This window comes from Empidonax traillii, unplaced genomic scaffold (assembly GCF_003031625.1).
Source record: "Empidonax traillii isolate 1590-97213 ecotype Southwest subspecies unplaced genomic scaffold, ASM303162v1 scaffold93:size1158651, whole genome shotgun sequence".
Taxonomy (NCBI): Eukaryota; Metazoa; Chordata; class Aves; order Passeriformes; family Tyrannidae; genus Empidonax; species Empidonax traillii.
This window is the reverse complement of record NW_020955286.1, coordinates 970,307-986,318: the sequence shown is the minus strand read 5'-3', so window position 1 is coordinate 986,318 and position 16,012 is coordinate 970,307. Positions and strand designations below refer to the sequence as shown.

Sequence of the window (16,012 nt, the reverse complement as noted above, 5' to 3'; positions counted from 1 at the left end):
CTCCTGTCAGCGTCTCTGGGGTGAGAGGGTGGAGCTTGGCACCCAGCAATGCCACAGTGCTAAGCTCTCCTCTACCTGCCCTGTAACAACCCCTGGGGACTTGGCACTGACCTGTGTACCAGTGTGACATACAGACCCTGATGCAGCCCTGTGTGCAAAAGGGGGATGTAGAGATGGACACCCCAGTGGGAAGTAGCAGAACATCTCTATGGGAGGATCTGGGACACAGCAGGAAGTTTTGGAAAAAAACTCTCTTGCAAAGTTTTGTTTTGATGTTTGCTTTTGACTTTTGAGGATGTAAAAGGCAAAAAGCAGTGCAAGGAAAGGGAACATTAGTGAGATGTCACCCTCTAGGCAGGACTTAATAAGAACAGATGGGGAAACTGAGGCAAAAGGTAGTGCCTGAAACCTGGGCAGCTGAGTGTTGCCCAACAACATGAGAGTGTGATAACTTGCATGCTCTGATGCATTTGATTTTCCAGCATTTATACCTCAGACCTCATGACAGGAGAGGACAATTAGAACATCATCAATGTGGTAAGTGTGATTGTGGGAGACATAGTGAGCAGCTGTGAAAACTGATACAAATGGGTGGATTTCATGGTTTGCAATATAACACTTTGACATCACTTGTGATCAGAGGGACTCACATATTTGCTTGCTCACTTGCAGTTTTGCTCTAGTTATTTAATTTTACTAACAGTAGAAATAATGAAAGGCATCTGTGGAGGCCAGACAGCTGTACAACACAGTCAAGCTGTAAGATCTGTCATGCTGTCTTTTTCTCAGAGCAAACCCCAAAGCTGGCTGAGTTCTGGATTACACTGTCAGCTTGCTGAGGGTCATCAGGAGTAAGACTAACTCCAGAAGATATTCATGCCACAGTGTTCTTATTAATTACTGCTCTCTGGAAACATAAGGCAGGGGATGAAGGAGAATGAAACAAACAGGCTTATTTAGGTCAATTACAAAAGTACGGGCTAATTGCAAACAAAGTGGTAAAACAGAAGCAGCAGAGGCTCAGAGGAAAACAATGTCACCAGTGACCTACATACTCCTGGGGAGTGGGGGGAGGATAGACAGCAGGCTATCGGGAATGCACAGCTCAGCATCAGAGGGGTTGGCATACATCTCTTCTTTCAGGTCCCTGGGCCAGAGACAGCCTGTGCCTGAATGCTGTCTGTGCAGTCCACGCAGAGCTGGCCTAAACACATAAGAACACTCAGGGAAACAGCAGCTGAGTGGTGCAGTGGCATTGTTCCCACGTGATGTTTAGCCCCACAGAAAGCTGCAAGACCTCTTCCCCGAGCCTCAGGGCAGACCTCGAAAATGACATTGCAGAATAGTCCTGGAGTGAAGATGGTATAGTTTGTTTGCTCTTGGTTGTGCTGCCAGAGGGAAGACAAGTGAAGGGCAGTCTGTTGCTTAGACACATGCTGGAAAACCTATCTTGCGATCTCTTTCGATCCTTTTCTGAAGGATTTCTGCCTAACCTAGGCTGGCCCAACATAACATAGCCCAACCCAACTTTTCTACAGGAAACAGGCCCCTGAGTGACCTTAGAGCAGTCAAGCAGCAGCTTTCAGCCTCTGCTCAGTGCGCCCTTGCAGGTACTTTTAAGACATTTGTGGAAAGCAGCTGTTCTCAACTACCTTTCACCAACCCCTTAAACCCACCGCCAACAGACTGAAGTGTGTAGGTGTCTGCATCCCCACTCACTGCAAAATGTTTATGGGCCCCAAACTGGGAAAAGTATAAAGAGACCTTTATCATTCCTCACAGAGTTCAATGGTAATTTCATCCTGTGCTTCATACCTCCAGAGAGCAGTAATTAGGGAGAACAATGGAACACAAATAACTCCTACAAAAGGGAACAAGGATTTGGCATCCCTTATTTAAGTACCAGCTCAGTCAAATGCTTTCCTATCATGTGGTTTTCAGCTCTGGACTCCCCTTGCAAGCCGGATCCTCTGTATCCAACATTCAATCTCTGTATGCCTGCCAGCCTTGGCGCCTGGCCAGTCAATGGGAGACAGCCCTCTCCCATCTGCATGGCTCTGCTCTTGCCTCTACCCATGTCTAAGGTCCCAGCTAACTGCTCCCTAAAAACAACGGAGCTCATGCAAGACTGCAGTTCCACTGTGGGCTTTTGAGACTGTCAAACCATTTGGTCCTGCATGTATATGGGGCCAGACTCTGTTGGACCTAAGCTGAAAGAAACTCCCATGGATTAGCCTGGGTAACATGTCATGGCTTATCTGACCAGCCAACGCTGTGATGGTGGGGAGTTCACCATTCCCAGGCAGTGTCCAGGCTGAGTTTTGCCTCAGTACTTGCTGTGTATCCCCCCTCACAGCCTCTGTGTAGCCAGCAGGAAGCACAACACGCCTACATTCAGCACTTCTGCACGGCATTCTGATCACCTGCCACTGAAAAATGGACAACAAAGACAGGTCCTGATTCAGGTGAGAATTTGATAGGGTTATAACACCTCTTCCCTCCCTCCATAAGCTAGCTAATGCACATATGTGTGGGCCAGGCCATAGTTAGTGATAGGATAGCTGTTCACACGTAGTTGAGAAGCTGGAACAGAAGCAGTGGGAGCTGTGGCATTGTCCCCCGGGATCCGCTGGCCCCTGCAGTGCCCTGATAAGCTTGTCTGCCCCTGCAGCATCCAGGTGCTGGTGAGGCTCTCGCCAGGACCATTCACCTCACGTGCTCCTGAGGTGCTGTGGGAAGTCCAACAGCTATTCCTCCAGGCCCCAATCACCGGGCCCAGATTCTTTTTTTATCAATCACATCTGCCACCTGACAGCAGGCTTGCAAACATACCTCATTGCACATCAGATGCACACGTGCCTCGGGCATCAGGTGAGTCAGAACACAGCCTTGGTTTGACAGCTGAATGGAAACTTGTTTGCACTTTGCTAATTATGTTAAAAATAGTTTTAAATGGGGGCATGGTTTTTGTTGATCCCTTGAAATGTGGGAGTGAGACATAAGTGGACTAGTTCACCTGTTGTGATACCAGAGTCAAAATTTAAATGGATTTGTAATTTTTTCCTTCAGTTTAGGGCACATTCTGCTAATTTAGAAAAAAAAAGTGAGTGTAGCTGTGCCTGGGATTTGCAAGAACATCTGTGCACCTTTTGTGTTATTACAGAAACTATCCATCCGTGGTGGATACAAGGATTTTCTAAGCAGTAACTTCCTATCTTCAGCTGGACTTTCTATACTACATATTTTGTTTGTTCTCCCCATGCTTTCTCTTTATCAGCACAATTTCCTGGCAGCCAGCTGAATGGCATTCATGCATGTATATTTTTCTTTTTTTAAAGCACAGCTGGGATCTGTGATATAAGCATATTCTTCCTGGATGCACTGTGAACCATAGATGTCTACATGACTTTTCCATGGGAACACATGAAGGTTCTGTGTAACTGCTGGCTGGAATCTAAACATTTCAAGTCAGGTACCAGGAGCCTGATAAAGAGACCCAGGCTACAGCTGGAAACACTTTCCAGAAACTCATTCTGCTTATCCCTTGTAGCTGTGGCAATAAATGGGAGAGAGGAAGGGACAAAGCTCACTGCAGGAAAACAAGTCGACAAAAGCAACTAACTCTGTTTTGGTTTCATCACCTGACATGCTGTATGTTGAACTTTGGAGACCTCATGTGTCTGAAACACAAGAGCATTTTGCCAGGGCAAACTCATATCTAATTAAGAGGTAAAAATGAAATTATTAAGCTCACAGTCATTTTCATAGTTGGAGAAAAATTAAATGTAAAATGCCCTCTATATACTGCATAGTATCTGCTTTTTTTCCCTTAGCCTCTGCCTGTCTAGTTTCTCTTGTAGTTATTTTTATTCTGGACTAGACCAAAGATGTTAATCTTTCCTCCTCCACCCTCTCTCCACATCTGAGTGCCTGCTGTTCACTGTTCTAACAAGTCAACAGGTGGAAAAAGGTATAATGACCCTGCTGAATCAACATCCTGTGAGGCTAGCCCTGTGAGGCTTAGGATAGTCATTATCCTAACTGGAAAGCAGCACTATGGTCCTCTGGAAGTGTGGGGTAGGCAACTCTTACAGAACATTCTTACCAAATGCTCTTCTTTCAAGACTTTCAAAGCTTGTGGGAAAAATGTGTTCTCTGCTCTGTGCTTGGCCTGAAAGCTGCTCAGGAATATAGCAAGGAGGGTGTGGAGCAAAATGTCTGGCCCTACTATACCTGCAGACACATGTGAAGCAAGGTCAGCCCACGCTCTAAGCTGTGTGGAAGCTATGAATCTGCATGGGAGTGATGCAGATCCCTGACTAACTCACCTGGTCTCTGAGCTGGCCTCAATTGCTCATGCTGGCTGCCACAACTTCCAGTCTGGAGCTCCCTCTAGTACCAAGAAAGCAGGTCAGCTCCAGCATATCGGTGACTGAAAACAATAAAATTCTTTCTAAGATCTGTTTCTCTGACTAAGAAAACATTTTTAAACAGGCAAAAACCAAGTTGATCAAACCACCACCCAAGGGCATGGCTGCAGTGTTGTATCAACTCATTAGGGTTTCAGAGGCACAGGGCAGCACCTTGCTGCCCCTGTCACACAGTGCTTGGGCAACACTCAGATGACCCAGTGATGGGACTACATCTGCTCTCAGCATGTCACGGCTGTCTGGAGAGACACATCATGCTCCCTGCCTGGCCACAGGCAGTGAGAAGAGCTTCGAGTGTAAGGAGAACAAGTTCAAGTAAATGTTTAATATCACACTGAGAAGATTCACGTATCACTTCTGGTCTGTTGCTTTGTGTCTTCTTTAATCATGGTATTTTTAACTAGGAAAATCGTTTTGTTTAAAATCACTTCCTTAATGTTCCTTTTGCTTGAAGAACGTTACAGAACTATTGCAAGATGCTATTTCTTAGATAAGCACAGAGGATTTCTGCAACAGAGAAAAAACATTTCCAGATACTTCATTACCTAATGCTTAAATATATGGCATTTAATTTACTGAGGCATCTGTTCTCTCTTGTTATTTAAGGCATCCCTCAGAAGACTACTTTAAGAACACATCAGTCAAAACTAAACGCTGGAAATACCAAAGAAAAATTATATAATTTATTCATGGTACATTGTCCTTTCTGTCAAGGAAGAATTCATGACCTCTAGAGTGAAGCTGAGAGCCTTTGCTTATCACTAACTGATCTCTGTCCAGGTGCTGCCCTGTGGAGATGGGCCCTACAGGAACAAGCCTTGTTCTGAAGTAAAGGCAATCTATGGCAATAGAGAGGAGGCAATAGTGGCACAACAAAAGGAACAGCAGCAATCGGTGAGGTGGGTGAGCACATGGACAAGCACACGCCCCAGCACAAGCCACATGTGTGAACCTTTAACGAGCTTCGACAGAAGCAGCAGTGAGTGACTGGCCAGCAGATTAGCAGCTTGACTGCTTCCGTGGGAGAGCTTATTTTGGACACCACGAGCAAGAGCAATATCAGGAGGCATGTCATGGAGCAGCAGGTTTACTGATTGTTTCTAGACATGTGACTGGATGAAAAGCAGTTTCTCCATTTCAAGTGGCTTGGTATTTATTGGAGGATAGCACTGGCAGAACAGAAGCCATGCAGGTGGGTTAACATCATCTACTCTGGTTTCACCCAAGCTAAGGCTCTAGTAGTGGTTGAGTCAGTGCAAGGGTTTTTCCCTAACTTTTCATAAATTTGATATTATAATGCAAAAATTGGGCCCTTCTAATGATGAGGCAGACGTGTGGTAAGACTTGTACTGCAGTACCTGGAGGAAGCTGGTGATTCCTGCCTGTTTCCCTTTTGTATTATGGAAATCAAAGGAAAAAAGAGCAAGTCTTTGTATTCATAAAACTATACAAAAAGTTTCTTTAAAAATCACTATCAAGATCTTTCTCTTTAGGATGAACTGAAGAAACTGTGACATTTCAGCCTCCTTCAAAAATAACTAGAAAGATAGTACGCTTTAGTCTGAAAATCAGAAACATCCGTTCCCTGTCCCAGTTCCTTTTCACTGAATTTAGAAGTCCAATGATATTTCAGAGTTAGTCTGTCTCTTCAGTCGATTCACAGACACAAAGAATTGTAATCACAAATCACATAATGCTGTGCTCAGCTTTCAGCAAAAGAGGAACAATTCTAGTTGCATTTAAACAGTGTCTCCCAAGCACACATTTCAGCTGTTCCTTGTTTTCATAGACATCCCTCAGTTCTTTCTCAAACGTATGCATGTTTCTCCCAAATGTGATGACTCTGATGTTTTACTGTTGAACAGCATAAATGTAAGAACTATCGACTATATTTTTCCCCCCTGTGCAGTGCCAAGTCCCAGTCCTGTACAGGCTGGTGCACATTTTCAACTCCATGTCCATGGTGAGTAGTTCCACACACTAGAATTGATAGTCTGGATAAAGCTAAGCACATGTGTAAATCTTCATAGAAGAGGGATTTTATTTTTGCAGCAGCAGCAGCAGCTCCAGTTTCCTTCATTAATTTTTCCTCACTCCTAGCAACAAGGCACTGTTATTGAGCAATAGGACAACAGGGTTGGTAGGAATGGACAATATTCACATTTTCTAAAAGAATCTTTTTCTTATGTACCACTTCTTGGGTTGCAGGCCATGTCTGGGGCTGAAAGCTAAGATTCCTAAATGATTCCATGATTCTACACTTTTATTCCTAGCTCCATGGACTTCAACTCCTTTTATTTTTAAAACAATTGCAACATTAACAACTGTTGCAATTTTATTGTAAATCTCGCAAAATTTGATACTTTTGGAAAGCCACAGTTCCTGGAACCTTGCGATTTTTGATGCAGCGACAAGCACGGATTTCTCTGTGGCATGTGCGTATCAAAACAAAAGCCTATCAAAGGTTAGAAATGGACATTTTAAATTCGCTTCCTGCACTGTTACTGTGACATGACTGGAGCTGATAGAGATTAGAATGATGTCCTGTTATGCCTCTGGGTGTTTTTATCTATATATGCAGGTTCCTGACCAGTCAAACCTTAAGATCTTAGTGCTGCTAAGCCCTTGTGCCTGCTCAGAACCCCATTTGGAATGCAAACAACCTTTTCCTGAAATTCAGGCAGTGCAGGTTCACACAGTCACAAGCTGTGATGGTGGCAGAGTGCCGGCCACAGTGGGGAAGACCATATTCCATGCAGATTGTCTGCCATGGTAAATCTGTGCCTGAACTTCAGCAAATTTTCATGGACTGTATATTTTGAGGATCATCTCCAATTGCTATGAATACTCTGGGTTTGAATTAGTGACTGAAGATGGGGCAATCACCAAAGATGGGAAAGGGAGCAGGGTACCCACAAAGGAAATAGGGAGGATAGAGGACAGATTGCAATAAAGGGCAGAGCACATTAAGGAATAGGGAGCTAGCAGGACTTTTCCACCCTAAGAAATGCTGGTTTCCTTTCTGCCCTTTAGGGCTTTGGTGTGACCAGTGTGGACACACACAGTCTCTTTGAACTCAGAGAGAGCACTACGTCCTAAATGTATGCCCTCTGACAACAATTGGTGGCTTGTGAAATCTGGCTCCCCATCTCTCTCCTGTGGTTTGTAGCTGCCATGGCATGGTAGGACAGCTGTCTGTCTTCCCATTTGAGAAGCACAGGAATAAGCGTAGTGGCTTCTGAACTCTTCCATGGGGAACAGATATTAGAAGGCTCCAGGGCAAAGCCTTCTTGGTAGCCTGATGTATGTTTGCTTCTAAGGTCTCATCTGCTATGAACCAATACACTAATGGCCAAGTTTCTGACTCCATGGGCATCTTGATGTGATAATGGGCTGCCAGACTCCTAGCAAAAACTTTGAAGGGCCAAGGAAAGAAGGAGTTCCAGGACCTCATCATAGTGAGAACCTATGGGAACCTATGCACGCCGTTGTAGGGCCGTGGAGTCCCATGGTCATTCAGGAATACCCAGCTCAGCTGCTTATGGATTTGGCTTTGCCGGCAGTCTCCACACCAGCTAGCTCTGGGAACACTGTAGCCCCAGTAAAAGATCCACACAAATGTGAAGTGTTAGAAGATGTGTCTCACCCAAGCCAGGCTGCCCTCGGGTGAGGCAACACTCAGTAACTTTTTCATCTCCATAGTGACATGCAGGACCCACATCTTTCCAGAGGCACCCTGAGCACTGTTGCTCTGCAGAAGACCCAGGCACAGTGTGATGACCCACCCTTCAGGGGAAGGAATTACCCAAGATTCATAAATGCTCGTGGTTGAAAGGAACAACAGAAGTCAGAGGGTCTGCAAACAACGCGGTCGATTTGTAGACCAAGTAATTTGCTTCAACAGTTCAACCTGTTTGAAAGACCAGGATGGGTCAAATAATACCTGGTGGTGTCCTACATTTTGTGTCATGTATGGGCCAGTTTCCCAAATTTCCAGTGTCACTGTCCAAGGGATGCTCGATGTTTGCTTAGCTGTTGTTGGTCGTATCAGGGCAAGTGTAGTTTCGTTATTTTTGGGAACTACTAGATTAAGTTTGAATGTTAGGGCAACCTGGGTTCCATTTTGTCAGAAACACGCTACGGCAACAGGTTCAACCAGGGTAAAGGTGGACTGGGGGACAGGGGGCGGCGGTGGAGGGGGGGCACAACCACGGGCCCTGAGGGGCGGCGGGCACAGCAGGACAGGTCCTTAACGTGCCCCAACCTTCCTCCGGGTCTCACTTGGCTCTTGTGTGGAAGACGTGCCCCCAGGTCGAGGAGCTCGACCAACGCCGGCCGCCTGCCTGCCCTCCCTCCAGCCCCCTCCTCCCCCCCAACATACACACACCCACACACACACCCACACACACACCCACACACCCACCCGCCTTCTAAGCCACCCTCGGCCCGAACACCGATCCCTCCGCCAGCGCCGCCCGTCTCCCTCCGCCGCCCCCGGCGCCGCGGTGTGGCCCGCGCGGGCCGCCGTAGCGCTGCCGGGCAGGGCCGGAGAGCGGCGGGCCGGGCGGGCGCTCGTGCCGTGCGCTGCCGGGGCTCGGCGGGCGGCTCCGGCCGCGGCCCCCCGCGCCTCCCCGGCACCCCGCACTGCGGAACCGCCCCCTCGCTGCTGCAGCCGCCGCCGAGAGTACAACCCCCGCCCCGCCCGCGGGGGCGGCCCGCGCCGCGGCCCCTCCTCGGGGCAGGCCGGCTGCATGGGCAGGAGCTGCGGGCACCGTGGGCGCCGCGCTCGCCGCTCCGGGGCGCCAGGTAGGAGAGGATCAGCGATGTGAGGTGGGCTGGGGCGGGGGAGGAGGCGCGGCCCCTCGCCCGCAGTGCTGCCGCCGCAGGGAGGGGGCTGGCGGCTGTGCCGGCTTGGACGTGTCTCTCTGCCTCTCCTCTCTCCCCCCTTCTCTCTCTCCCTCTCTCCCTCCCTCTCTCTCTGTCTCTCTTTCCCCCCCGCCCCCATTTTGCACGGAAGCCGGGAGGATATCTCACTGCAGGCTCTCACTGCATCTCTCTTCCCCCCCCACCCCCGACCCCCCGGCCAGCGTCGGCGCTCCGGGAAAGGTGAAGGTTTTGGCCGGGGGTCTGTAATCGTTGGCAGCAGCTCTAGTGCCTCCATGATCCACCTCATAAATGGGGGGCGGGGGGTTAGGGAATATTATATGCCTTTATTATCTGGTATCGCACACTATATATTTGTGTGCACTTAAAGCGGAGATAAATTTGCGAGAGTTAAAAACTCCGTCGTGTGTATTCTCGGGGCCCTTCTGCAACTCGGCGTTTAATAATCGAGTATACTATTGTGCTTTCCAGCTTGACTGTGAAACATAAGGCGAAATGGATGAGTATGGAGCAAAAGCAGGAGGCTGGATAGACTGCCTTAATGGACTCCAGTGGTGGGAATTTGTGTCTTTGTCAAAAGATGATGCTGAAGTGTAAAACATCTAAATTTTGGATTTGGGAACTGTTTTAGGTGTGCTAATTGATACTGAATGGATGATAATTTATGTGGAAGTCTCTGAGAATAGTAATGCTGCATCCATCCTTATCATAAGCTCTCATGTTTATGTTTCTTGCAAAGACTGAGGCTAGAATTTATTGTGAGTGTTGTATTGACCCACGGGTGCATCTTTCAGTTTAGATTACTGCTGATTTGATCCTCTGGAATCTGCGAAAGGAAAGTTTGCCAGCCTCTCTGAATAGCTTTGCAGAGTAACAGGAGCGGAGTTCCTGAGCAGAATCGCTGAGAGATATGTGAACCAGTGTGAGCAAGGCTGAGGACATCAGTATTTCTGCCTCAAACTTGGGCTCATTCCCCAGGCACAGTCTGTGTGTGGGGTGAATACCCTTGTGGCACCTGGAGATGATGTCGGTCGAAGGGTCTACGATAACGAGTCGGATCAAAAATCTACTTCGCTCACCTTCCATTAAACTGAGGAGAAGCAAGCCTGGGAACAAGCGAGAGGATATAGGCAGCAAGGTGAGTGCTGTGTGGTGCAACTAGCGTGGTTTAATTTTGTTGTCTTAAGTTTCAATCTGTACTGATAATGCTGCTTTGGGAGACCTGGTGTAACTGTAGAATGATACCGGGACACTGATCTGTGACTGGTATGTCTTTTAGTTGGGATCTTTGCTGTGCTGCAGACCCTTGCTAAAACCCGTGTTTCTCTTCTGAAACTCTTTTTGCTTGTGTGTTATGTACCTAGTCTGTATCAGAAAGCTTTTGGGATTTCCCACACTGTGGTGTGGAGAGCTGTCACGGATGACTGATAGGAGAAATACGATGCTGCCTCTTTCTCCATGTTACCAACTACTAACCTGCATTACTGGCAGCTAGGGATACAGAAACTGTTCTGTGTAAGCAACTGCTCTCCCCCTGCAAAGGATATTCTGTGAGCATGTGGGAGGGGAAGGATGATCTGAAAGATGAAGGATGTCTTGGAGGTGTCTGTTCTATTGGGGTCTGCGTTCCACAGGCCTGGATTTTCTTTCTTCTGTGTTCAGCTGTGCACCTTGGACCACCTTCCTTGGGGATATCTTCTATGGGATATAAATGGTTCTACCAGAAAAATCCATCATTCTTGGTGTTGTGAGTAATTCCTGACAGACAGTCACTCACTGGGAATTGACTGGTGTCATGAGGAAAGACTTAAACCCAGGTTCAGGGAGAACAGGAGCTGGGTGGCATTGTCTTGTGTTGACAAAGCACCTGTGAGTCAGGGCATCTTGTTCTGTCCCTGCCACCTGTAACCCTGGGCAAATCACTCAGCCTTTGTGTAGCTCTCTCTCTCCATAAATAGAAAGCTTAATCCCTCCCCTTTTGAGAAGACTCCCTAATAAATAAGAAGTGCTTGTAATCCATGTCTGCAAAGTGCATTTGTTGGTCTCAACACAGTAATGCTTCAAAATTTATCTGTTGAAGAGTGCGTGTAAAACTTCAGGGGAAATAAATGACACTGTACCTTTCCCCAGCATGAAATCCTGTTGTCAGAACTCTGGTTCAGGTCAAAGTTTCCCTTAGATGGCTCTTTAATACCAAGGAACTCAATATTCTTGTCTTGCCATGCAAGAGCAAAACCTGCATGGCTTCCTCAAAGTTGTCTAGAGGAGAGCCCTTAGTGCTTGTGTGTGACCTCGGCGTGTGCATGCATGCTGTGTTTAATGCAGCCTGTGGACTGCCAGTGAAATGGGCTTTCTAGCCGTTGCTGGAGAGTGGTTGGTTGGTCTGTATTCTGCAGAGATTTTTCTTGGAAGAGACAAAAGCCACCCATACCCCCCAAGTATGGTGGGAATTGGATTCTGGCTCTGTGGTCTGCACACTCCTTTTCAGGGCCAGGACCTTCTGCTACACACTCTGGGTATGCTCTGGTACGTGTTTCATTTTGTTTTCCTTACATGTGCCTTTTGGAAGAGCTCCATTTTATCCCTTGTGCTGCCTCCCAGTGTGCTGTCAGGGCTGCCTGAGCCCCTGGAGATGTCATGGATTCATTCCGCACCATCAAATTAGAGTTTCAGGGCTAGATTTTGTATACCTTACTAATAAGAGCAGTTAGTCAGTGAGATGCAAAGGAACTGCTGGGGAGTTTGCTGATAGAATCAATTTGTCATTATGGGGACAAAGGTGCTGGTGTTGGTTTTATAAAGTAATCTGCTCTGAATTAGCTCAAATGAGTTACGCTCTGCCTTCAGTGGGACAGGCAAAGGAGCAGGCAGGGCAAAAAGGAGTGGGACCTTTACCAAAGATCTGACATATGTGGGTATCCCTCTGTAATGTGTGTGTTCCTCTGCTTTCCAAGGTGAGAAGCAGCTCTACTTTTCTAAAACAGCAGGAAACAGATCTCAGTATGCTATTTGGTGTGAGTGTAAATCCTTGGGACTAAAACTGAGCGTCATATGCTCCTGAGGAATCTTTTCTGGAGGATTTTTTCAGGCATCTTTGTCTCTTGGACTTTTTGAGAAATGAATACTCCAAGAGAGGTGTGTAATTGGTCACATGAAAGCATGGAAGGGCCTACGAAGTTGGTCATCTCTGCTGAATGCTGCTTGGTTATGTAGGATGGAGCTTTTATTGAAATGAGCCACTTAATTTAAGATGGACAAACATCCTCAGTGGCACTGGCTAGGCTTCCATGCGCTGATTTTCCCCTCCAGTGAAAAGTGTCCCTGGTGTCCTACTCTTTCCTTTGTCAGTGTGAGGCTTGCCGGGCTGTCTCTGTGGTTGGGGACAGACCCCTTATGCAGTCTGTCAGGTTGAAGAGAAGGCCTGTGAAAACTGCCTCCTTTCAGCGAAGCAGCTGTGTAGTGCTGGGCTGGACGTGGGCAGACTGTGGGAGGCTGGCTCTGCAGAGACCTGTTTGTGCATTGCTGTGAAAGGGGGAGTGTGGGTATATAGAGATATTTTGCATGATGGCTGTGCAGGACATGCAGTGTGTTACTTGGGAGCTGTACAAGAAAGAACTTGTTTTGTGACTTTTATTAGGACTTATTTCTTGCTGTAATTAATGCGTGGTTTTACTGTACAGCTCCAGGAGATCTCTACAGGAGTAAAACTAAGGAGCTAATCATGGGTATTAAAAATGAAAAAACAACCAAACAAAAAAAATGGGTCTGGAGGAGGAATGGAAGCTCTTTAAGTAAAACTTTTTGATAAATTGGATGAAGTGTTTGGCTTTTTTGCTGCTTTTTGAAAATAGCTTTTTTTTTTTTTTTTAATGGGAATCCTGATTTTTGCTGATGCCTGACTAGTTTTATGTGTAGACTTTTTTTTTCTGTCTTCTGATGTTCATGGCTTGAATCCAGTTTTTCTGTCCTCTCCAGATCTCTGGTTTTTTGTGTTGAACCAATATAGACATAGAGTACTGTGACTTAAGACTAGGCCTGTTGACTGCTGGGATTTGTAACGTGTCAGTGTGGCGGTTGGAATCTAAAATTTCCTCAGATAAGTTGGTTGGCCTGCATTCAATTTCTAGAGGATTACTGGCCGTGCCAGAAAGCTGGCCATGCATCTGGTCACCGTGCTTGTGATTCCAGGAGAGACATGGGGTTAAAAACTGTGCACTGAGTGCCTCTGAATCACCCTGCGTGAGCGGCACTATCAGGAGAGTGGGGAAGCTAAGGGTTAAAATGTCCTGGTTGCTGTAGTGCCCTTCGACTTGACTACACAAATCTCCCTCTGCTCACAGAAGTAATGTACCTAAGCAGGTACAGTTCGTGCAGAGGCTATTTATATTGTTGAGCTCTGCACTTGTAAATATAAACCTCTTTTTAACTGGTAAAGCTATGCCCTTTTTGTGGTGGGGAGGGGAACAGTGTATGTGTTCGGGTATCCTCAGTCAAACCAGATTACGAATGTCAGCTTAGAAACAAATTGCTACAAAACCTGCTACAGGCTTTCCCTAAAACGGTAAGCCAGCGAATCAAAGAAACATATTTGGAATTTATGCTTGTTTCTTTGATCTCTCCTGTTTTTTCTAAGCCAGAAATATTTCAAGTTGCCAGTTTAAAAGAGTGCTTTGACTAAAACCTGACATTCCTCAGCAGGAAGTCATTCAGAACAGGAACTATTGTATTGTGGTCTCCCCCTTCTCCAAGGCAAGTGAACATGTGCAGCTGGAGTGGCTGTTCCTGCCATATGATACTGGGTTGGACTGGGTGGCTCTGCAGAACCTTTTTGAGAGCTTTTTTTCTGAAAATGAGCCCTGACTAAGTTGCTCCTAGTGGGACAGGGTTTCTTGTCCTCCTTTGGTGAGGCATGGTTTGTTATTGCCAGCCAGCAGAAACAAGTATGTGTACCTCTGTGTCCTGCCAGTGAGCTTTCACAGATTTACGAGGGAAGCAGATCCGTGGAAGCTTGAGACCCCTTGTGTCTTATTGTGCCCCTTGTGTTCCCAGTGCAGTTCTCCAACTTCTTAATCCCCCGAGAAGCTGCGGGGTTCGGCTAAGACCACAAGCTGTTCTGGACACTGGAGAGTGGAGTAATGTTTCTGGCCTGACTGTAGCTTCCTGCCTTCAGTCCACAGTCCTTTTTGTTTGAAAATATCGTGACTTTCAATATGATTCAGTTTAGACTTAACTAGATCAGCTGAGAATTGCTGAACCTGAACTGTAACAGAACCAAAAACCACACAAGTTTAGTTCACTGATATAAATGCATAAAAAATCATCACTTCATATTAAATCATGTAAGGTGGAGCTGAGGCTTGTTGCAGAGTGGAATTCTTTGTAAGTCTTTGGGACAAATCTGATCCTGCAGCAGCAGAGCCTCCTGAATTCCTCGTGGGCAACATTTCCCAGGGAGCTGGATATGGGGCTGAGCAGCCTGACTGTGTGGGTGAGTTACAGAGCAGCCTGTCTGATGCTGTCATAAGCTTTTATTTTGGCAGGATTTGGAAGGGTCTTTTACATAATGATGGCACTTTTGAGGAGCTGTTCAGTGCAGCATTGCTCCATTGGCCTTCTTCATTCCACTGCAGTCTGAGAAGTGCTCAGTCCACCATCCCTGGGACCAGTGCAGCTCAGGGGCACAGCTGAGGGGATGCATCTAACCCTTGTCTGGCTGGCTGCTGCTGTGCCTGTTCTGTTCATCATCCATGAATGTTGCTTGGCCCCAGTTGATAGCTTGGGATCTTTCTCACAGCTCTGCACTGCATAATGTAAACACACCCAATTGCTTCAACAGCTTAGGGCCTGCTGTCCAGAGATAGGAGGGATTTCATGTCTGTCTCTGGTCAGACTTATAACAGTGTCCCTTAAAGCAGAGGACAAAGGCTGTGTGGCTTCTCCATAGCCAGACCTGCATTTCAGTATCTGTGGATAGTCAGTGGAACAATGGAGAGTGTCACAGCTCAGGGGGTGAATCCTTCCCTCCTGGTCTGCTCTGGTCCCCCTTACTCCATCCTCAAATATGTTGCGCTCAAGATGACTCTGTGTTTGTTTGACACACAGGGTTTCCTTGTTTCATTCTTCACTCTATGAATGTTATGCCTTGTCCTGAAAATACAGGGAGATCTGGCTAGCTCTCCTGGTCTGAACATGAGTTGTAAATGTGACTTACATACACAGAGCATATCAAAGCCAGTTTTTGTGCTGGTGAACTGCAGTACCAATGGCTTTTGGTTATTGGAGGATGGTGGATATAAAAGTGTATAACAACATATTTGATTTTGTAGTCTGTAACTGTATACGTGAACCACTGTGATCCTTCTTGCCAATCTTGAAACAAGATTGCTAGGAAGATCCACCCTTCTAGCCACCCCTAAATCATGTGCTGTCTTTATTGCGAAAGACAGCGGGAAAATCTCTTCATGGCAGGGGAAGTGTGGTGGTGCGTAAACAGCACAAACCAGGTCATTTGCCTACTGGGTTTAAATGGTTCTTGTTTCCCCTGGGTGGTCATACCCTGCTTACCTAGATGGTCTTTTAGAGCTGCTGGGGTATTGGCTTGCATGTTGTTCTTCATCTCCCTCAGATGAGTTGGGTATTCTGGGGAGGCATGTGAGATTTAGCTACCCTGTCTGGAGATGCTTGTAGGCAGGTTTTAC

At 46.8% G+C, this 16,012-nt stretch overlaps 1 protein-coding gene across 6 annotated transcripts in view; it reads left to right on the top strand.

The window, feature by feature from the left end:
- Positions 1 to 9,149: 9,149 nt before the first annotated feature.
- Positions 9,150 to 16,012, top strand: part of MAPKBP1 (mitogen-activated protein kinase binding protein 1) — a 100,826-nt gene continuing 93,963 nt past the window's right edge. For 4 of the 6 annotated variants that reach the window (XM_027881702.1, XM_027881704.1, XM_027881703.1 and 1 more), the window contains exons 1-2: positions 9,150 to 9,236; positions 10,109 to 10,452. In XM_027881702.1, the coding sequence (XP_027737503.1) occupies positions 10,336 to 10,452 (117 nt within the window). In that variant the 5' untranslated portion in view covers positions 9,150 to 9,236; positions 10,109 to 10,335. Of the gene's footprint in view, positions 9,237 to 9,515; positions 9,537 to 10,108; positions 10,453 to 16,012 lie in introns of those variants that run through there. The other 2 variants (XM_027881700.1, XM_027881701.1) reach the window with 2 other exon arrangements.